We start from the raw sequence: 22,245 nt of genomic DNA on the forward strand, positions 1-22,245 counted from the left end.
GAGCATTTCAGCAGGCTTTCATTTTTCTCTGGAAGCTTCGTTTAGGGAGTAGAGGAGTTAATAGGGAACTGGAACTCAGAGGACAGGAGTTTAGTTGAGCCCCATAGGTTCATTCATGTGCCATTTGTTGGGCTATTTGTTCATTCAGTGAATTTGTACCGAGGAACCCCTGGCATGTGCCAGGCCCTGTGCCGGGCCTTGGTTGTAAAGCAGTAAGCAAAAGCAGACTTGTCTGCTCTCATGGAACTTAGAGTCTCATGCTGGTGACAGGCAGAAGGTACATATTTAAGAAGCCTGGACATATGCTGCTTTAAGCACTGGCGATAGGGCAGGAACGAGGCAGCTGTGAGCCGCTGTCCTGGACCTTATGATCTCATGGGAAAATAGACATGAAACAAGTATCTCAGAAAGGGGCACACCGAGTACTGTGGGAGCAGATCCTTTTTACTCCCCTGGACCTCAGGGGTTTTAATCTGTAAAATAGAGATTCTAACAGCTGCCCAGCTCTAACAATTCTATGCGTTGTCATGACAATCAGGAAAGTGTGTGAGAAAGTGCCCCCTGTTCTGAACACTCTCTTCAAAATGTAAGAAAAGTGCGGGCTTGATATTCTTGTTCTCCCTGGAATGTCCTTTCTGTGGGGGCCACAGGCACTGTGTTCAGATTCCAGGGTTGGTTCTCCTTCAACTTTGAAGAGAACTGTATTACCCTAGAGCTGGAAGAAACCCTAGAGATCACTGGGTGTGCACCCACTGGAGCTACATGGCAAGACCTGAGGCTTAGGGAGGTTGAGCGACTTGCCCAGGTTGTCCTCCTAGAGAGGGACCAGCCAGGCTTTGCCCAAACCTCCAGGGTTCTCTTTCCGCCATAAAGCATCTGCTTATTAGGGACCCCTGACTTTGTCAACTTTGTCTCCGACCCTTCACAGACCTGTAACAAGGGGGCGGAGGAGAATAATACAGTGTTTTCTTTTGGCCACAGGAATTAAAAGACATTGTTCTCTACCTTTGTGATACCTGCACTACGCTCTGGGCCTTTCTGGATATCTTCCCTTTGGCTTGCCAAACCTTCCAGAAACACGACTTCTGTTATAGGTACTGTGATACTTTGGGCTGTTGTAATAATGGTTCTAGTTCTCATCCTCATTCAACAAGTATTTGCTGAGTATAGAACATACCAGGCCCTACTACGGCCTAGGGACAGAAGTAAAGAAGGCAGATAAGGCTCCTGCTTGTGTGGAACCTGCATTTTAAAAGCACTCCCATTTTTGGCTAAGAGCAGGGTAGGGCAGAAAAAAAGCAACAACTAAGAATAGGGCAATTTCGATTCAGTTCTATTTTATATCAAAGCTCCTATCCTGGGCAAGGGAGTAATAGGCAACAAGAAGTGGCTGAGGACTTCAGCACCTGGTCCAGGGCAGAGAAACACGAGGAAACAAGCATATAGGCTCACGTGCAGGGCGGGCTGTTGTGGCCATATTATGAAATGCTCTGGAAACACAGAGGAGGGAGGCGGAATTCTGGCTGGTGAAATAAGAGGTTTCGTGGTGATCTTTAACCAAAGTTTGGAGGAACGAGCAAGAACCTTCCAGAGAGAGAAAGGTTGCAGTGGCAGGACAGCCATGCCAGACTGGTGGAGTGAAGTCTTCCAAGGCCTAGAATGTGTTCCTGGGAAAGCCAGGAAGTAGAAGGTGACAAATGGCAGGTGGGGGGAGGGCAGTGGATACCAGGGTAACAGGAAAAGGAGTGGGTGACAGAGAGAGATGGCCCTGGGGAAAGCTGGTAAAAAGTAAGATTGAGAGGAGCCTTAAACACTCTCAGGGAGTGACGCCTTCATTCTGTAGGCAAAAGGGAGCCACTGGAGGTTCTTATCCAAAGAAGTCCTAGAAAGATCCTGCTGTGATGAAGAAAGAGGTAGAGGAGGGCATGGGGAAGGGAGGGAGACCCTCTTTGCCCTCTCAGCACCATGAGCAGATACCTGTGCCTGCCTTGTGCAGGAGAAAGGGGTGTAAGGCATGGCTGGTAACCTACATGTTGCCTGGCAACAGTGGGGCTGGCCCGTTCACAGTGGCCTCTGGCTGTTGCTCTTGCCAGGCATCTTTCTCCACTGTTTGAAGGAGTTCTGGGAGCTGCCCAGCTCTGTCCACCAGCCGTCAGTCCGTTTAGTCATTTACTCACCCATTCAACAAAGCACTCATCTAGTGCTGACATGTGCCCGATGACTGGGGCGAGTCCTGACTCCTTTTGGGTCACCTCAGCTGCAAAACTCAGCCATTAGGATTGATCAGCCTCCCACAGAATGTTAGAATAAAGTGTTGATCGACAATTTATAAGAAGAAAGGGGTTAGGATGGGACTGTCACTGGCCATTTTTTTAAAAAGTATCTTTTCTCATGGTACATGTGGCAAATCCTGGTAGGAATTTGGAAAATCCCCAAAGGTAGGAAATAAAATCACTATGACAGATCATGTTAGTCCTAGAATTTTGTGTCCTGCTTATTTCCACTTCTAACAGGCATTTTCCTCTTTTGTTACAGCATCTTCCCAAATGTGGCATAGGTTGCTTTTGAAAGGGTCTTTGGGGTTGGAGGGTCATTTTTGGAGAAGCTAACTTTCTTGCAAGGGACAGTGGAAGCAGGGAGCAGCTGGACTCATCTCAGGGTGAGGGGGAAAGAAAGGAAAACACTTTTGACTGAAAGTGACACTTCCTTTGCCAAATGACACTGCCTGTGACCCACAAACAGCCTGGGGCTAGCCCAGCCTGTTCAAACTGTGTTGGAGGCCAGGACGCCCAGTGAGCAAATGCAGTAACCTCAGTCCCCAAGAACTTTCGGCAAGGGGTCGCAGCCACCAAACAGCTCTTTAGCTAATCCCTCTCATAACAGCCTTCTCCTCCTTCCTCCTGAGTATATACTTGAGTATATCTGAATCTCTCTCTGTGTCCTGTAATTTTATGAATGAATAATGTATTCACATGGTTCAAAACTCAAAAAAGGATGAAATATATAGTAACATCTCCCCCTCTCTCTCTACTCCAGTTCTGTTCCTCATCCACAACGATTTTCTTAGGTTTCTGTGGAATTTTCCAGAGATTTGCATATACAAGCAAATGTGCATATTATATATCACTCAGTCCCTTTTAAAATTGAATGCTGGCGTATGAATACTCTATGTACTGTGTTCATTGTACTTTTAAACTTAATGTCTGTCTGTGCATAGAGCACCCTCAGTCTTCGGTATGGCTAGACAGAATTCCATTGTGTGGGATACCAGATCCCATGGATCTTTAGGATTTTTTTCAATTGTTTGCTATTACAAAATAAATGCTATAAAGAATAAATTTTTGTCTAACCACTAGTTGTACACCTGAAATGAATATAAAATAATATTGAATATAAACTGTAATTAAAAAATAAAATTTCAATAAAATAAAACAACAAAAAAGAATAACTTAGCACATACATTTTGCATCTTTGCAAGTATTTCTGAGCAATAAATTCCTAGAAGTAGCATTGCAGGAACAGATGGTATATGCATTTTAAATTTTTATAGATCTTGCCAAATCACCCTCCATAGGAGTTGTTCCAGCTTAACCTCCCACCAGCAGTGTATCTTGGCAACACCTGACTCTGGGCCAAACTGCTCTCTCTGTCTTCTGGGTGCCATCCTATGGGCCTAGTAAGGCCTGCCTCTTTTGGCCCAGTTACCCTCTCCTGCATACGGCACTACCATAGGCCAGAAGTTGCCAGCAGTCAGCGAACTGACAGACAAATGTTTACAGAGTGCGTGCTACAGATTCAGCACCGTCCTAGGCCTGTCCTAGGCCCATATAGGCTGTATCTCTGGCTTTGGGAAACTAGGATGTTCAGAGAGAGAATTACACTATAGAAGAGAGGTAGCTGCATTTATGTTCTAAGGACGACACACTCTGAGTGCTGTGCATCTGGTTCTGGGAAGGAGTAATCACATGGGTGAGCATGATGAAAAAGCATGTGGCTGGAACGGAGAGTTTAAACTGCAGTTGGGAGGGGAGGGTGCGAGGTGGCTGCATTGAGAAGGAAGGCTGTACCAGGTATGGATTCCCCAGAGTGGGGGATTACTGTTTGATATCACAGGAGGTAGGCAGCTGCTAGAACTTTCTGAGCCCCAAAACAGAGTGACCTGTGTTTCTCAAACCTCAGTGAGTCCTGGGCGGCCATCTCATTGCTCTGTTAGAATGACCCTATCAGATGATTTCCCTTCTGAATGGGAGACATAGCTACTGGTCGCTTCCTAGGGACCTCTTCCTGGGACCCACCACAATGGGACAATCTGGGGTGAGCTTAGAGAAGAGCCAGGGTCATCCCAGGAGAAAACTGGGGTGACAATTTAGGAGCAGGAAATGGGCCTTCCTGCTCCCTTGGGTTTGCTTTGATTTTCTGATGAAGTGCGGTATTCATGAACTAATTTAGCCTTTACCCATGTGTTTCTCCACAGACTTGCTTCATTTTATGAAACAGCAATTCCTGAGCTGGAGTCTGCAATTAAGAAGAGGAGGCTTGAAGACAGCAAGTGAGGCAGGGACCAAACTCTGGGTGTCGTTGTGGGTGAAAGAAGCCTGAGCAAAGGCTTTGCTTCAGCATCCCCATCTCTAAGACAAGGGGTGGGACCCAGGACCCTGCAGCTTTGGCTGCTGCGTCCCCTCTGAGTAGCCGCCTGGCCCCTGCATCTAAGCCTTTTCCCCTCAGCCATTGCTCTAAGCTTTTGTTAACTAGCCCGCTGGTTCCAGACCCACTGTTTGAACGGAGAAGTGGCCCTGGAACCAGCCAGCCTCTCACAGCCTGTAGGCTTTTCCCAGCTGCTGTCCACCTGAACTGTGAGGCCTTTCAGCCCAGGGTGTGTATGGGGGTGGGGCTGGGGGGTGGAACCTGCAACTGCTGGGATTAAGCTCCCTTTGGTGCCTTATTGTCTCTCAAATCTCTCTTTTTACCCCTGGCCTTTAAAGGCTGCTAAGTGACCTGTGGCAGAGGCTGTCCCATTCCAGAAAGAAGCTACTGGAGATTTTTCATACCATGCTGAACCAGATCTGCCTTCTCCCTGTCCTAGAAAGCAGGTAAGCCCTTGGAAGGCACTGTCCAGGTGGAAGAGCCCTGTCCCCAAGCCTAGACGGGGCATTTCCCTCATTTTATCTGCCCCCTCTTGCTCCTGTGTTGCTGAGCAGGATGGTTTCCTCCAACTGGCCAGAGGCCTTGCACAGGGTGGGGTGAGGTGGGCAGGGAAGGGTGCTGCATGTCATCTGCATTGAATGAACTCATCTTCCCTGGTGTCCTGTTGCAGCTGTGACAGCATTCAGGGCTTCATTGAGGAGTTCCTTCAGATCTTCAGCTCTTTGCTGCAGGAGAAGAGGTGAGTGTCGCTGAGCTGGGACCAGCAGTGGGACAGGCCCATGGTGCTTCATCAGTCCCCACAAGACCTTTCATAATAGAGCCCCTGGCATAACCACCACAGTCTAAGGCTCTGGGATTTGTGGTTGGGCAGCAGATAGCAGACCGGTGCCCCTGCGGCCCCAGCCCTGTCCCTCCCATCTACTCTCTGTCTGGCAGGTTCCTCCGAGACTACGATGCCCTCTTCCCCGTGGCCGATGACGTCAGCTTGCTGCAGCAGGCCTCATCAGTCTTGTATCCTTCTACCACAGACGCTGGGAGGGCCCTGACCTGACCAGGTCAGCGATGGGCTGCTGGGACCCAAAAGTTTACCAGGCAGAAAAGTTTACCCCAGAACACACAGGTCAGCCGGCTTTCCCTAGATGCATAGACCCCTGCCAAGGTTCCAGCCTGTTTCTGATGGAGATGCGTCTCTGGTCCTCAGAACAGAGGAGGTACAGACCTGCTTTCTCTAGGTGTTTACTGAGCATCTGGGCTCGTGTGACCAAGAGGGACTCAGCCCTGTCCTCACGGACCTCACTGCAGGATGGAAAACAGCTAAACAGGCAGTTAGCTAGAGTGTCATATGGGAGAAATTCAGAGGGCAGGGAGACCAGAGGAGGTGCCTAACCCAGCAGAGCTCAGGGTGGGGGTGTCACACAGGAGTGATGTCCACACTGAGAACGGCAGAAGGAATAGGAGATGGCCAAGCCCCAAGCTCAGTGTTCCCAAGGGACGGAAAGCAGGGCAGGCCCATCTGGACAGCCACAGGTATTGTGAGTGGATCTTGAGGCGGGGATGAGAGGAAGGGGTCGCATGGGAGGGGTTAGGGTATGGCAGATGATTTTGGGCTAGGCAGACCTGCACAGCCCTGGCATGGCCCTCACTGATAACTTTGGGCACTGTACTGCAAGTACCAGCAAGCTGTGGAAGGGTTAAAGCAGAGGGTGACAGGGTCAGTTTTAGACTTTAGAAAAGCTCCATCTGGCACAGGAATGAGGATAGACTGGCCTGGGACCTCTCTGAGCCCCAGGGGCTGGTGCCGGTGCTCTCGCTGGCATCGAGGCATGGCCAGCGGGGGTTCGGATTAGAAGTGGAGTGAGGGAGTCTAGGGAAACTCTAAGGTGTCTGGCTTGGCAGTGCCCAGGGTGGTAGAAAGGGAGGAGGGACAGGTAGGAGCAGGCCTGGGGGCCATTTTGGTAGCTGGGGTGGGCTGCTTGGTCCTGCCTCAGAGGCACCCTGTGGCCTCCAGCCTCTGCCGAAAGCCCTCAGGTGGTTGGACAGGAAGCCCAATGGCAGTGCCTCCTGGGGATCAGTGCAAAGGAGGAGCTGCTGGCTCATGCAAACAACCTGCCCCAAGGTGCTCTGACTCCAGGCCCTCCTGTCCCTGTCTTTACCTAGAGCTGCTTCCTGTGGAGCGGCAGGTACTGGGTTTTAAGGCCAGTGTGGTCACGATCCAGTCTTTCCTCACACAGCCCAGGTGCCTGCGACACCCGCTGGGGTGCATCCCAGACAGCCCCTGGCAGGAACCGTGTGATCATATGCTAGGGAGGGATTGAGAAATTATGCTCCATATAGCTGAGGAGGCAGAGAGGGCTGTGGCACCCAAGAGAGACCCCTTAACACTTCCTCACAGAGATGAGACACGGACTGCCTACATCCTCCAGGCGGTTGAGAGTGCATGGGAAGGGGTGGACCGACGGAAAGCCACAGGTGCTAAAGACCCACCAGTGGCCGAGGATCTTAACGGGGTTGTGGCGACCGTGGAACAAGTCAGTGGACCATCATCACATCTGGAGAATTCGGAGGGAATGGAGGTGTGTGTGTCTGGAGTGGCGCTTTCTCCCTGTGTCAGCCCCTCCAGTCTCCGTCTCAGAGGCTGGGGCAGCAAGAAACTTCCTTTCCTTGTTTCTGCTCTCAGGGAAAAAGGTTCCTTTTGGGATGGGCAGCTCAACCGGCTGGTCAGCTATGTGCTGCCTTTAGAGAGTCCTGAGCTGAGGGCACGCTGGGCCGCGTGTAGGGAGAGAGCTAGTCTCGTTAAGCCGTCAAAGCCTCCATTTCCCCTCTGTCAAATGAAGCACAATCCTCTGTCCTCTGGACAGATCACACTGGAGCTGCTTTGGTTGCAGTTGGGTGCAATATCAGGTCTCACTACTTGGCCACCCTGGAAGCCCCTCCAGGGGACTGCAGGGCTCCACTGAGCCAGTTTGGAAACCTGTCATCCAGTGCTTTCTCTCCAGGCTTTTCCAGAACTCACCAAGTCTGTGGCTGTACTGATTGTCCCCTGAGCCCAGGACTCTTCCCTGTGTGTCCAGAAGCAGCATGACATAGGGATTAAGACCACATAGTCTTTAAAGTAAGGCAGCTCAGGGGTATATCCTGGTCCTGCCACTCGCCAGCTGTGTGGCCTGAGGCACGGTCACTCACACTGAGCCTTAGTTCCTGGTCTGTAAGGTGGGGCTAGTTGTCTCTGTGAGCTTGTTGGGATTCCCACAGCTGCTGCATGGAACTCTCTGAACTTGGCTGGCCCTCCATGCCCCGTTAATAGACACCGATGTTCTCTGAGAGCCCAGGTGCCTTAACTGTCGCAGGGCCTTGGGGAATGACAGTCCTCTCTGCCTCTTCCCACCCTGTTCCCCATTTGGTTTTGTATCTGAGTCATAGAACGCTTTTTCTTTTTTTAATTTGGGAATTTCCTTAAATGAAAAGCCTAACAAAATTAAGCCACATCAAGAAGTTTATAAACCGAATCCCTTTTGAAAAGCATACAATGAAAGGGGAGCACCTCCACACAGGCCAGGCCTGGTGGTTGCTGCTCCCCTCCAATGCCAGCCATCAGCTTGTCATAGCTGAAAAGGACCTTGGTTAGTAGAAGCCACGGCTGTTTGTGGAGAGCCCTGTCTGTGCCAGGCGCTGTGCCCTTCACTTTATGTGCACTATTTCCTTGAACCATTTGAAGCTGCCCTGTGAGGTGGGTGGTGGAATGTATGCTTGTTCTACAAGGAGGAAACTGAGGTTCAGGGAGAAGCAGCACTTCACAAGGTCGCACCGCCAGAAGTAGCTCACCCAGTAAGCCCTAGAGCTCCCTTTTCACAGGGGAGGGAATGGAGGCTCAGAAAGCCTTGAGTCACTTGACTAAGGTGCTATAGCCTTATAGTGGAGGCCAGGACTCAAATCTGGTCCCCCGATTCCTGGCCCAGTGCTGTTTGGGGCCTGTTGCCCTAGCACCCACCTGCCTTCGCTTCCTCCTTCACTCAGCTCTTTCCACAGTGCTTGGGGGCAGCTGCTGCCCTGGGCCCTGCCGTGTGTGGTGTGGAGCTGGACTCGCTCATCTCCCAAGTGAAGGACCTGCTCCCGGACCTCGGGGAGGGCTTCATCCTGGCCTGCCTGGAGCACTATAGCTATGACCCAGAGCAGGTGATCAACAACATCCTGGAGGAGCGGCTGGCCCCTGCCCTTAGCCAGCTGGACCGCAGCCTAGACAGGTGGGAGAGACAGTTGGAAGGAGGCCCATGGCACCCAGACTGCTTCAGGGTCCCAGCAGGAGGGCTCTGAAAGCCCTTGTCAGGGCCCCTTCTTAGGTCCTCTGCCTCCCACCCTTCCTTCCCTCGTGTCCTGGGACTCAGCTTGCTCTCTCTTTCCCAGAGAGGTGTTTCCTGACTAATGCCCGTTTGGGGAAACGCCAAAACTGTAGGCCCCTCCGGAGCTTCTCACTGCCCCCTGTAAGGCAGAGAGTGCACAGCTAGACATCCCTGTGACCTGTGGGAAGACCGATTCGAGACATGGGATGCGAAAGGGGATGCTGAGCCCTCAGAGCTCCGAAGTTGCTGGCCTGCCTCTGTCATTGCCACCTTCCCAGGAGATTTCTGAGGAAGGATGGCCGAAGCTTCCTTCCTTCCTACCTACCCCTTCTGAGTTTGGCCCACTGCTTCCCTGAGGGTTCGTGGGGTAGCAGGAATGAGGGGTGAATGGGTGTTTCTTCCATGAACAAGTGATGTTTTTTGAACAAGTGACTTGTTGGAAGTGAATTGCTAGATGTGCCTTTGGATGAGTTCCTCAGCCTGCTTGTACCCATGTTATAGACGAGGGTACTATCGCACAAAGAGGCTGAGCAATCTGTGACTTCCTATCTCATAGGGCTGTTCAGGGCATTAAATGAGGGAGGGAACTTTGAAGAAAATCTGTGAATGGCAAGCAAGACCAAGGGGGAGCTTTGTGTAAGGTGTGGGTCATGCAGGCAGGGGCCAAATAGGGCAGGTGTTCACCTTGTGTCCCAGGTGTGGCCGTTGAAGGAGAATGGAGAACATGAACACGGTTTGGAGGGGAGGGGTGCAGGCGGGCATCAGCTGGCAAGGCCCCCTTACATTGGCTTCACCCCCAGACAGGTGAAACCAGACCCAACACCTCTGCTGACTTCTCGTCACAACGTCTTCCAGAACGACGAGTTTGACGTGTTCAGCAGGGACTCAGTGGATCTGAGCCGGGTACACAAGGGCAGGAGGTGAGTATAGTGGGCTGTGGGGTTCCAGGCACCCCAACTCTGCAACAGCAGCAAGAAATCAAGAGATACCAAGGGTTTCATCTTTATGGAACTGGCCTGAGTTCAGCTCAGGGCTCCCTGGCAGCCTGAGACCTGTATGTTCCCAGCAGTCAGGGGCAGGGTTTTTTGTTTTTTTTTTCCCTTTCTTTTCTTTTCAGTTGGGTGCAGGTTCTTTAACAATTATCCTTCAGGCTCTGACTCTGCATAGGTTGGTTTTAGTGAATCCTCCTTGTTGATAGCAAAAGGCCAGAGGGGCCAAAACTCTTCCCTTCTTACATCTTTGGTTATGCCCACCATTGAATCTCTGGATGGTAGAGCTGGGCAGTGCTTCCCAGAAGCCTCTCCTTGACCTGATTTTCTGCAGTCTGTGACAAAAGGAGAAACTTAAGGACCCGTACTGAGTGAGCATTTCTGAAGGTGAACAGGTTTTATTTTAAGGCTTTTCTACATACTGTGTGTATAGTTTATGTCCTTCCTACTCTTTTGGCATTGAAAGACCATTCATGATTTATTCATTCATTCAACAAATATTTGTGCAGTGCTTATGGTTTCCTAGGGCCTGGATTTATTAGTTCCTAGGGATATAGTGGGGAGTGAAACAGACACGGCCCCTGCCCACGTGGAGTTTGCACTAATCAATTCATCAAACAAGCAATGTAAAATCGCAGCTATAACAGGTACTACAGGGTGAAGGTGAGCGGACTTCCAAGCCTCTGGCAGGGGCTTTGATCCAGGCAGGAAGGCTCCTCTGAGGAAACGACAGGAGACCAAGAGAGGAAGGGTAAGGAAGGGTCAGCAAAGTGGGGAAGAAGAAGCTTTCTAAGTAGAGTGAACAGCAGGGGCAGTGCTCCCAAGGCCAAGGGGAGCATGGTGACAGTCCCATGAGCCTGAACACTTTATGTTTTGGAAAGGTCACTTGACTTTGGAATGGAGACCCATGGAAGGGACTGAGAGTCAGCAGTGATGGTGGAGAGGACAACGTAGTAGAGAATGGCAAATAAGACATTGACGACACTGTGCTAGTCTCTCCGAGTTCTCCTAAATGGTGGTGGTTTATGAAATTCAGAAATCTGGGTGCTGCTGGATGAGTACAGCCTGCCGGTCCCCTTATCCTACAGGTGGAGACAGTGCAGTTCAGACAGGGGTGGGGACCTGCCCTGTTCTTTTGATAGGAGCGCCAGTGACAGAATTGCAAGCTACTGCTTCTGTGATGGCCCCGTGCTATTTCCCCTCCCTAGGGTCGTCCAATGCTGGCAACTTGGCTGGCCAAGTGCTTAGGGAGCAGGCACAGGACAGCTATAAAGTTATCTGGCTGGCCGGACAGGAAGCAGTTGTAATCTGCTTAGTCATACACATTGCGACATCCCCAGATCATAGGCCAGAGATGGTATCTTGCATCAGTGGCCACTGTTCCAGGCCAGAATGACCTTCTGTAAGTTCTGCTGTGGGGAAAGGGGCAAACAAGGAGGGCTGTGCCCCTGCTCATAGGGTGCTCCGGGCTGCCAGGCAGAGAGTCTGGGTGACAGATGATTACCAAACTTATTGTGACGGGTAGGCCAGGGGCTGAGGTTTGCAAAGAGGCAAAGCTTCCATTCATGTATTCATTATTCATTCAGCAAATATTTATTAAGCGATTTACGAGCTCCAGATCCTGTGCTAGACAGTAAGGAGACAGAGTGAACAGGTCACCCAGGCCTTGCCCTCAAACAGCACAGAGACCGTGGGAAAGAGGCCATTAAATAAGCCGCAATAAACTGGGAGAGCTGCTGGGATAGGGCCACAGGGGCCTGAGTGGGGACACCGGTCCTAATCTGGGTAGTGCAGAGGCGCTCAGGGCCCTAGGCCCTGCCCTCAAAGCCCACAAGAGAAATTAAGTAGCACACGGCAGGTCACACTTGAATTAAAATGTGTGTGTGTGTTCTTAAATCAGGTAGGGTGCACTCAGTGTCTCCAGTAATAAGGAAATCTGTTCCCTTGTATGACAAGAAACTGTAAGCTAGGGCAGCCTTAGCTTAGTTAACCCATGGGCAGCCACATCATCAAGGATGCATCTTTTCCATCTCTTGGAGCTGGTTCCCTCAAGGCCACAGGGTGGCTGCTGCTGTTTGAGCCATGATCTCTGAAAATGACAGTGCCAAGTGGAAGTCTGGCCCAGGTCTTCCTGTATCTCTCTTAGAGACCAGGAGACCTTTCCCAGAAGCCTCCAGAATCCCCTCATGTCTCAGTGGGGAACTGAGTCACAGGACTGAGGTCCAGGGCTCCAGGAGAAGGGGGAGGGTGGGAAGACCTGAACAAAATGAGGGACTGTTAGGAGTGGGGATGAGTCAATAAGCGGCTGTTGGGTAGTTAACCAAGCGCAGGTGCTGCAGGTATATCGCAGCTAAATGAAGAAGGCAGTGTGTATAAGATGGGGTCCCCTAACTCCTTTGGACTTGACAGTGGTACCCTGAAAGTAATAAATGTTTTCCCCCAAAAAAGGTTCCATGGCCAAAAATGTCTGGGCACTCTCTCTGCCTCTAGGAGAGTCCCAGGGCACATTAAAGGCTCTGATAAGGCCTACGGTAGAGGAACTAGGATTCACTGTGTTGAGCCCAGCAGGGGGCAGGTCCACTTTGATTCATTTTCTCTTGCATCATCCCTGGGAGGCAGAACTAAGACTTGGCAAGGATAAGGGACTTGCCTGTGGTCACACAGCTCAGGAAGCAGCAGAGCCGACTTGAGGCAGGAGGCCTGCACTCCGGCCCTGGCCCAGCTTATAGAAGCTGTGTGACCTTAATGGTACTGTGTCTCTCTGGATCCCCTAATTTCTCACCTGGAAAAGGAAGGGTTTATTGCCTCTGCAGGCCCTTTAGAAGTTCGAAGGTGGGAGTCACCCTCCTAAGGGCCAGTGTCAGTAGGCCTTGAGTAGGCTAGAGGAAGTGGGGAGGCGAAAGGCAGTCAGGCTTCAGGGAGCCCATTTGTTCCCTGGGCTCACTGTCACCTTTAGGAGGTCAAGGAAGCAAACTGCTCCAAAGACCGTCTCCAACGTCACTGTTACCTGCATTTTCAGACTTGACTGAAGTTCTGGCCCTCACATGGATCTTTTCCCAGCTAGTTTTACCCCTAATTCTTTTTCTTCCTGACTTTGAATGAGGTCATGGGACCAAAACCACAGCTCCCTAGATGTGATAGACAGGGTGCCCAGGCTGCTCTGTCTCTAGCTGTGTTCTCTCCCAGGGTCCTGCTGGGTGGGTGAGTTTGCCAGGCTTCTCTATCTGGCCACACACAGAGACGGCCAGTACAAAAGAACTGCCCTCCTTCCCGAGTTTCCTCACCTGGGACAGTGTGGACCAGGAGCCATGGGATGTAGCAGAAAGGACAGTGATGCCTCTCACTCATCCTTGGTGCCCTGGCCCAGTGTGGATCTGGGCACCTAGTATACCCTCAGGAAATGTGCACTGAATGAATGGATGTGCTCCTACCAGTGGCACCAACCACTTAGACAAGCTTGGGCTCCTTTCACTTCCGCCACCTCTTTCCTCTTCAGCCTCTAACTTGGTGAAGAGCCAAGGTCACATAAGGGCCAAGGTCAGTCACAGGACCTCTTTCCTGGTGTGATGTGAAAGATTTCTGTGGATGGAGATTTTTCTCTTGTCTAGATCAAATGCCCTTCCACCATAGAGCTTCCATTACTCCTTCCCCAGACCCCCAGCTAGGACCCCTGAGCTAGAGTTCATTCCTCCTTTCCCTGAGTTTCCATTCAGCACATTTCATGTTGGCTGCTATTTTCTTGTCTATCACCCCCACTAAGACTGTGAGTTCCACAAGGTCAGATTCATATCTTACTCCTTTCTGAATCCCTCCCCAGCTCAGCCTAGTACCCTGCCTGGCACATAGCAGGCCCTCAGTAAAAACTATTGCAAGAAATCCAATCCTAACCCGCCATGCTGGGGGATGCAGTCCTGACCTGCCCTAGGGTCAATGGCTTCCAGACAGACTCAGATGGCTGCCCCTCCCTGCACCAAAAGCCAGTTAATGGAAGGTTCTTATGGAAGCTGCGAATGCTTTGTGTACCTCCCCGCCCACCCCTTGATACATTCCAGAGACCTGATTTCACAGCTAAGCTGGATTTTCTTGCCTAGCATCTCATATTGATTTTCCCCTGTAGGGCTCAAAACTACATTCCACAGGCCTATGTGTCTGACAAGCCAGATTTTTCTACAGATTTGCAAAGCCATGAGTCAACAGGCCTGAGTCCCCACTGTGGCTGTGCTACAGCCCATGGTGATCCTGAGCAGTCGGATCACCCCCTTTGTTTACCTCCCCAACCCCCGGACCAGAGTTTCCTCACCTGTGACATGAGGGAGTGGCACTTTGAGGCACCTTTCCCCCCATGCAATCTGACTTGGAAGATTGAACATAGACCAATTAGAAGGCCACCATAGTGAAGTCGGGGTGAGAGAAAGAGGCTGGGACCCCTCCTGACCCCTCACACTCTAAAGGTCCCCTGGAGCTCCCATGAACTCAGCAAAAAACTCACATGTGGCCTTGCTCTTTCTTCAATGTTTGTTGTAAAAGGTTCAAATAACTCGGGCTCTCCTGAGAGTCACCATTGTCATTTGGTGGGGGCCTCACAAGCCCCTCTCTGTGCATTTACATGCATGGACACATACATGTATGTGTCCACACGAACAGATCATTGGTCTTGTTTGCTTTCAGCTTTTTAGATAGATGGGATCATACTGTATATGTTTTTCCATAGCTGGGTTTTTTCCTCATCAGAGTTCTTTCTCCGTCAGCGCAAATAGATCAACATCATTCTGGAACACTGGCGAACGGCGCTCTGTGGTACAGATGTAGCACAGGTCATTCGGCCTTCCCACTGGTGGTGGACATTAGCTGCTTTCCATTTGCCCCGTTAGCAAACAACACTGGGAAGAAAATCCCCAGTGAGACCTTCTGGTGCACACAGCCAGCGCTTCTCTGGGGGGATGCGTTGAAGGGGTGCTTTCTGGTTGAAGGGTAGGTGCATTTTATGTTCTAACAGCTGCTCCTGGGATGCCCTGGAAAGTACTGGGTGTGGTCACCTGGGCACCAGCAGCTGTGAGTCTTACCTGCCCCTACCCCACCAGTGCTTGATATCGGTTGTTCCATTTTGTGCTTGCCTGAGGGGTGAAGAAGAGAACCTGTGGTCTCTCTGGACCCTTAATGCAACCTTCAATGCCTGATGGTTCTCCTTCTCTCCTTTGCTGTTTCCTCTCGATGCCAGGAAGAGGGAGAGCACAAGGAGCCTGCTGAACGACAAGCGGGAGGTGGTGGCTCAGCGGCAACGCTATGAGCAATACAGTGTGGTGGTGGAAGAGGTAGGTATCCCCAGGCCACTGGGCTTGTGCTGGGCCAGAGAGACCAGCCAGCCCCTAGGCCCCTCGGACCCACAATTCTGCCATTGCAGGTGCCACTGCAGCCAGGTGAGGGCCTGTCCTACCGTGGTGATGACTATGAGGATGAGTATGATGACACGTATGATGGCAACCAAGTGGGTGCCAACGATGCTGACTCCGATGATGAGCTCATCAGCTGCAGGTGAGGCTATAGGGCAGGCAGAGGGTGGAATTCTGGGGGCAGAGTGGCTTTCGAGACCGTGGGGCTCTCCCATAACCTCTTGTTTATATGGATGGAGAAGCCAAGGCCCTTGCCACATGAGCAAATCAGTGGCAGAACCAGAGCCCAAACCCAGGCCTCCTGACTCCTAGTCCAGTACTCTTTCCAACCCAAGTCACGCCCTTGGCTGGCTGGTCCAACCCACCCTCAGTGGGAACCTGTTAACTTGGTTACATCGTTCTTAATTGCAGAAAACTTTTACCAGTGGAATCATATGGAGATTACCCAATACAGATAAAAACAGAGCTAGCCAGCCCCCACAGCCCCAGCTCAGTCTCCCCTAAGACTGAGCTTGCACGTCAGACTCTGGTACCCTCAAAAATCCAGGGGCTGGAGCAAAGCTGGCTTGAAAAGTACTTTGGTTTTTCCTGGCCTCCTGAGCCTCTCCCATCAGCCCCCTCATCCAGCCTCATTCCCTCTTCCCTGAGGCTCTCTGAGTTTAATCTTGTCTTTGATCTTACTTTCTCTCTAAACCCTTAGGCCCTTCACTATCCCTCAAGTGCTAAGAACCAAAGTACCCGGAGAAGGGCAAGAGGAGGATGACGAGGAGGAGGATGAAGCTGAAGAGGAGGCCCCCAAGGTACCTCTTTGGCAGGTGGCAGGTGAAGGGAGGGAGCGTGCAGTTCTAAAGGGCAAATGGAGAACATTGTGCCCCCCTTCCGGGTTGGCCTCAAGGCAGCCCCAGCACCACTGCCGAGAAGAGAGGGGAGCCTTCAAGCCCAGATGTCTGCTGGGAGAGCTGCTGGCTTAGAACTCACCTCCGCTGCCCAGGGAGGGCCCAGGGAACAGATCAGAGGCTGCTGGGTTCATTAGACCCAGGAGCCTGGGAGCCAGGAGAAGGGCAGCTGCCTGCCTCCGTGCCCAGGATGGCAATTTTTAAAATCAGAGAGGTGTCAGAGCCCAAGGGCCTTTGGAGGCCATTTGAGCTGGTAGGTTTGAAAATGTCATTTTTTAGCAGCTGAATGTTTTTTTCAAATAAAATCTTAACTAGAATCTCAACATTTAAAACTGTTAATAGTGGTACTGCTCAGGTTGAATGGAATAGCAGCCTGTGACCCTTGGATCTCCAGGTGCCCCCCCTCCCACCAGGGTGACAAATTCAAATGTGTCCTGGTGGAACCTGAGCCTAGTATTGAGACAGCACTCACACCCTGCCGGGGCGGGGAGGGTGGGGGGTAGGGAGGGCCCTTAGCACAAGAGTAGGCCAGCCCTTCTAGGGCTTTCCCTTCTTCCAGGCAAGGAGGCCGCCTTTTATATAAAATCTTACAGTTTTCAAAGCTTACTCATTCTGCTTGTTTTGTTTGTGTTTTTTTTAAATAGCACAGACCACCACAGTCTGTCTGCCTGTGGTCTTTAGGTTATCCCTTTTGTTCTTCCTAGTCCAGGCCTCTTTCACTCTTGGCACAGAAAACGGTCCTCAAGAGTAGATGTTCCCACAACACATTGGTGGTAGTGGCACCAGCGTGAGAACAAGTCAGCTTCCAGGGGCGGCTCTCTTGGCTTTCAAGGCCCTTCATGGCCTCTCATGGTGGCCGTCCTGGCCTTCCCTTCATTGCTCCCATTTATCATTTTTATGCTCCCAACTATGGTCACCCAACCTACAGTGCCTGTCTAGGAAGACCTAGTCCCTTGTGCTGCCTCCCCCTTGGGTTATTGGTGGAAGGGACAGAGGAGGAGCCTTCTAGTAGAAACCTCGGACCATAACAAGCCCACTGCCATTCTGGAGTATTGTCCCGCCACGCTGCGGCTTCTCCCGACCCCTGGGAGGGAGGCATCAATGAGATTCAGTCAGGCGCAGCCTCACCGCAGCTTAGGGGTCTGGGATGGCTCATGAGTCTTTTCCCCCCTTCCCTCCACAGCCTGACCACTTTGTGCAGGACCCTGCGGTGCTGCGGGAGAAAGCAGAAGCCAGGCGCATGGCCTTCCTCGCCAGGAAGGGGTGAGATTGAAGGGGCTGTTTTTTGGTGGGAGGGAATCCTTCTGGGGACGTTCCAGCCAAATACCCAGGAAGCCCACACATAAACCCTAAGTGTTTTATGTATATTAATTGACCTCACAACAACCCTATGAAGTAGCTACTATTATCATTATCCTCGTTTTACAGATGAGGAAACTGAGGCCCAGAGATTTTAAATAACCTGCCAAAGGTTACCCAGCTAGTAGATGGTGGAGCAAATATGGAGCCCAGGTGGCCCAGCTCAGGGGTCCACACTTCTAACCATTACTTGACAGACACGAGGAGTTTATCAAGTAGTGTGCGAGCCCAGTGTGTCCAGAGCTAGCTGGTGTCAGGCAGAGTGTAAAGTGTGAAAGAGCCCAGACAGGCAGGCAGACAGACAGACATAAAACCTTTATGGCTGAGAGAGGCATGGTAGGGATAGGGGCACTTGAGCTGGGCCCCGAAGGTTGAAAGGGTGCAAAGGAATTCATCACGTGAGGGCAGAAAGGCAAGAAAGTGCATGTATGGTCAGGGAGAGGTGTCCTTTGGGGAGGGGGAAGATGGGAACACATAATCAGAGGCACCTCTAATTCATTCCCCTAGTCTTTCCAGTGAGGAAATAGTCCAGAGGGGCCAAGGACCTCCTGTGGTCCCTCCTCCACTGAAAGCCAAGCCAGGGGTGGAAGCCCAGTGCCCTGTCCTGGCCCTGGGACTCCCATAGCACTGCCCACTTGGTGCGGGAGGCTTCACCAAGAAGGGAAGGCATTGAGTCTCATTCTGAAGGCAGGAAGAGAGAGCCACAGAAAGTTTCTGAGAAGGAAACAGAGCAACTATGACTCCTCTTCCATCCTAACCCCCTGAGCACAGAGCTCTGTGTAAAGCCAGCAGTTGAGATGGTCCGAAAAGGTCCTTAAGTCTTGTCTGTGGAAGCACGTGGTCTTTGAAGGCCACCGAGCAAGGCCCTGGGGTATAGAACAGGAATATTATCTCATCCACAGCACAAGGACCTGGATGGAAAAGGGAGAGGACCCATCCCCAAGCCTTCTTCCTCTCCCTATGTGGGCTGCAGTCAGCCCACTAGCTGGTCCTTCCTCAAGCTTAGCCAGGGTCCCATCTGCAGGCAAGGCTCAGAGAAGAGAAATCATCAGGCACAGGGTTTCCCAGAACCCCTCTGGTCCCCTGTCCCTGCTAAGCTTCATTTCTTTTCCCAATGGAAGTTGGAAGTCAGGTGTCCTGGCCCAAGCTGTGTGTCCTCTCCCGGGGATCTTCGAGGAAGGCTGTGGGCTCTTCCTATCAGAGCCTGTTCTGGCTGATGGGTTCTCCTGGGGATGGGTTGTTCTGCCCTTAGGTACCGGCATGACAGCTCGATGGCAGTGGCTGGCAGTCCCCGTGGCCACGGGCAGGGCCGTGAGACAACCCAGGAACGCAGGAAGAAGGAAGTTAACAAGTCCACACGAGCCAATCACAACCGGAGGACCATGGCCGACCGCAAAAGAAATAAAGGCATGATTCCATCCTGAAGCCGCCACGGCAGGGCCAGATGGGAGGCAGCAGTGCCAAACCCACCAGGCTGCAATTTCCATAGCCCAAGGCCTCCTCACCAGGACCCCAAGTTCAAATCAACCCCTTGACAGCCTCAGCTTTGCAGCCCCTGAGAAGGCCACCTCGTTGTCCACCAGCCAAGCGTGTGCACCTTCGTCAGAACACACAGTGCCTTAGCCCACAGCAGAGGAATCCATGGGCCAGCAAGCAGGCGAAAGGAATGGGGACAGAGCCCCAAGGCAAGCCCCCCAAACCTTGTGCAGCAAGACACCACGCCCCTTTTTCCCCAGATGGCAGGAAACCTGTATATTCAAAAACAAAAACAATAAAAGGCCTGAAAATAAAGTGTTTAACCCTTTTAAGCAATCACCCATGATGTGCCCTTGACCCCGTCTCCCTCTGTCCCATTCACTCTTCAGTGACAGCCACTGTCTGGAGAGAAGAGGGCTGGATGTCCCTGTGTTCTTCTCATGAACATTTCATGCCTGCCTCTCATTGTGACCCCTCCTGATGTTGCTCCGCCTTGCTGTGCATCCCTGAGAACATCACTCCCTTCTCTGAACCTCCAGTCCCTGCTTGTGGAAGAAAGGACTTAAGTTGTGAGGTCTGTCATCTCATTTAGTCACCACCACCTCCACCTGAGGACATGGGCACTAATGTCAGCCCCAGAGTACCCATGAGGCAGGCAAGGCACTGAGAGCTGAAGGTGCCTGCCCAGGTCGCAGCTAGGAAGTGGAAGAGCAGGAAGGGACACTCAGTCTGACCCCTGGCCCTTATTGGGCCCTAGACCCCCGTGGGCGGTGTCATCTCCATCTCAGCGGGCAGTTGGCCAGCAGCAGAGCCAGTACCAGAACTCAGCGCCGCCTGGCTGCACACCTACTCAAACCCTGCAGAATGGAGGGGTCAGAGATCAGAAGAAACAAGTGAGGATGTTACTGCCAAGCCCTATTAGTGGGACTTGGGCCTAGTCCCTTGGTCCCCTCCCAGGCAGGGCCAGCTGGCTCCTGGTGTGACAACAGCTACCAGGCATCCCAATTCCTGGGCCCCCCAGAGTGTTGCTGAACAATGGTGGGGCATTTGCTGGGTAACGCTAGCACAGCCCAGCCTGCAGTCTATCAGTGGAAAGCCAGGGCCCTGCCCAGCTGGACCTTGACAAATCACTTTAGTGGCCAGTACGATTTCTTTGCATGTGGTTAGGATGAGTGTCTGATGCAGCGAGGCAGACAGGCCTGTGATGAATTGGTTTTTTTAGGTCGGCCCGCACAAGTGAAAATCAATAGCAATTCTTCTGTGTCATGCTGGTTCTCTTGGCGTGTTGGAGATGCCCAGCAGATATGGGGGTGGTGTCCTCCGCTGGAGCTGCCGAATTAGCTGAGATCAGGCCCAGGGTCAGCCATCCTGACAGGCAGCAGGAAGACTCTCTTTTCTCCTGTAAGCATTGCCAGGGCAGGGGCAGAGGCCACTCTTTCTTATCACTGAGCTCAGACCCAGCTCTCGTCCCTGCGGCAAAGGGAAGTGGGTTGCTGGAGCTCCTGGGCTTTACTTGTCATACCTGTTACTGTTCATATGGCTCCTCTCACATTCACTTTGTCATCTGTACCTCCTGACCACCCAGGGTGGTGTTCAGGCCTCACAGCTTCCTGGTTTAAAGGACTTGAGAAAACAAGTGATTTTTAAAAATTTTCCGGAATGTCGTGCCAGGTCAAATTAAGTCTTCCTTGAGGAACTATGTACTTTCTCATTTCTGATCTTGAGGACACCCTTTCTGGGATGCTTTGAAAACAGCTCAGGGGTCATCCAGGATAGTAAGCACACCCTCTCCCCTCTGGGAGTGTCAGTGTTCCCATCTGCTGAGTGGGTGTGTTGGACCAGATGCATGGTTTCCTCTTGGTGCCCATTAAATCCTCTGAGGAGGCCCCAAAGTTTTAGATGGGCAATGGCAGAAGTGTTACAAGTGAACTGGAGTGGGGCCCTGAACCCTGCCCACTGTCCCACCCCTACTACCATTCCTAAGCGGGAGTTTGCTAAGTGCCGTCTCTGTTCCCTGGCAGAGAACATGACTATGGCAGGCATTTCCCAGGAAGCTTCTAAGCCTTGTGCCTCTGAGAGAGCCTAAGACTCGTATTTGTTTTTGGTCCATGAGTGGCACTGATGGTGATTGTGTTTGTTTGAACAGTGCCTCTCTGAGAGGGTGGACAGAGCCTGTCATTGTTTACAAAAGGGAGCCAGGAGCACAGGGAGTAACTTGCCCAAAGCTCATGACAAGTTAGGGGCAGAGCCCGGATGCAGGTCCTTTCCGAGTGGCCCGCTCAGACAGGCTGGCGCAGTCTGGAAGAGCACACGCACTGTGAAGAAGCTGCCTGCCCCTGTTACACAAGGCGTGTGGGGTAAATAATACAGGGAAACAAAAATAAAAATAAATCCACCAAATATGCCGGGGGTGTTGTGGAGCACCCCTTTAAATGATGTCAGTGAAGACTTAACTAGCCCTGAGGATACCTTTACTTTCCCACCACATGGGAAACTAAATATTCAAGAATAATTTTTTTCAAATTTGAAAGCAGAAAACATGATGGTGTTGTACCATGACGGTGAAAATATTAAAGATTTAGCTTACAGACCAAATCTGGAAGGGAATGTGCATAAATGAAAATGGTGAGACCACAGTGATTTGTAAGGAGAATAAAAGCAATTGCCGAGTACTGACCATGGCCGGGGGTTTCTGTGGGGCTCTTTCCTTACATTATCTTGTTTTAATCCTCAGGTACAGATGAGAAAATCGAGGTACAGAGAGGGTATGCGACCTGCCCAAGGTCACACACTTAGCAGATGACTAAAGAGGACTCAGTCCTAGAATTGTCTCCTAGAGCCCACGCTTAGTCCTTCAGCCAATAGCCATTTCCCTCTTTCCTCTCTCCTGCATCCCTGTTACTGCTCTTACAAAGAAAGGAGAAAATACAAGTAATATAGCTGCAGAGCAAGACGATGTGAAATCCAATCTCATCAGACCAGGCTGGTGAGATTCCAGTTGCGTGTATATTGGCCTATTTGATACTGTCTCAGTTCTCAGATGCTCTGTTCCACTTTTTTCACTTTCTGTCTTCAAATTCATTTATCTTTTCCTCTGTGTGTCTAGTCTGCCAGTAAGCCCACTGAATAGTTCTTTATTTTTGTGTCCTGTCCC

General features: G+C 51.4%; 1 protein-coding gene across 3 annotated transcripts in view; it reads left to right on the forward strand.

Moving 5' to 3' along the window:
- ASCC2 (activating signal cointegrator 1 complex subunit 2) overlaps positions 1 to 19,861 on the forward strand; it is a 37,908-nt gene extending 18,047 nt beyond the window's left edge. For 2 of the 3 annotated variants that reach the window (XM_024566880.4, XM_024566882.4), the window contains exons 8-20: positions 982 to 1,094; positions 4,475 to 4,549; positions 4,983 to 5,090; positions 5,315 to 5,383; positions 5,581 to 5,655; positions 7,037 to 7,217; positions 8,659 to 8,885; positions 9,782 to 9,901; positions 15,189 to 15,282; positions 15,372 to 15,502; positions 16,061 to 16,160; positions 17,440 to 17,519; positions 18,868 to 19,861. In XM_024566880.4, the coding sequence (XP_024422648.2) occupies positions 982 to 1,094; positions 4,475 to 4,549; positions 4,983 to 5,090; positions 5,315 to 5,383; positions 5,581 to 5,655; positions 7,037 to 7,217; positions 8,659 to 8,885; positions 9,782 to 9,901; positions 15,189 to 15,282; positions 15,372 to 15,502; positions 16,061 to 16,160; positions 17,440 to 17,519; positions 18,868 to 19,039 (1,545 nt within the window). In that variant the 3' untranslated portion in view covers positions 19,040 to 19,861. The remainder of the gene's footprint in view (positions 1 to 981; positions 1,095 to 4,474; positions 4,550 to 4,982; positions 5,091 to 5,314; positions 5,384 to 5,580; positions 5,656 to 7,036; positions 7,218 to 8,658; positions 8,886 to 9,781; positions 9,902 to 15,188; positions 15,283 to 15,371; positions 15,503 to 16,060; positions 16,161 to 17,439; positions 17,520 to 18,867) is intronic. The other variant, XM_071221900.1, reaches the window with a different exon arrangement.
- The last annotated feature ends 2,384 nt before the right edge of the window (positions 19,862 to 22,245 follow it).

This window comes from Desmodus rotundus, chromosome 7, assembly GCF_022682495.2.
Source record: "Desmodus rotundus isolate HL8 chromosome 7, HLdesRot8A.1, whole genome shotgun sequence".
Taxonomy (NCBI): Eukaryota; Metazoa; Chordata; class Mammalia; order Chiroptera; family Phyllostomidae; genus Desmodus; species Desmodus rotundus.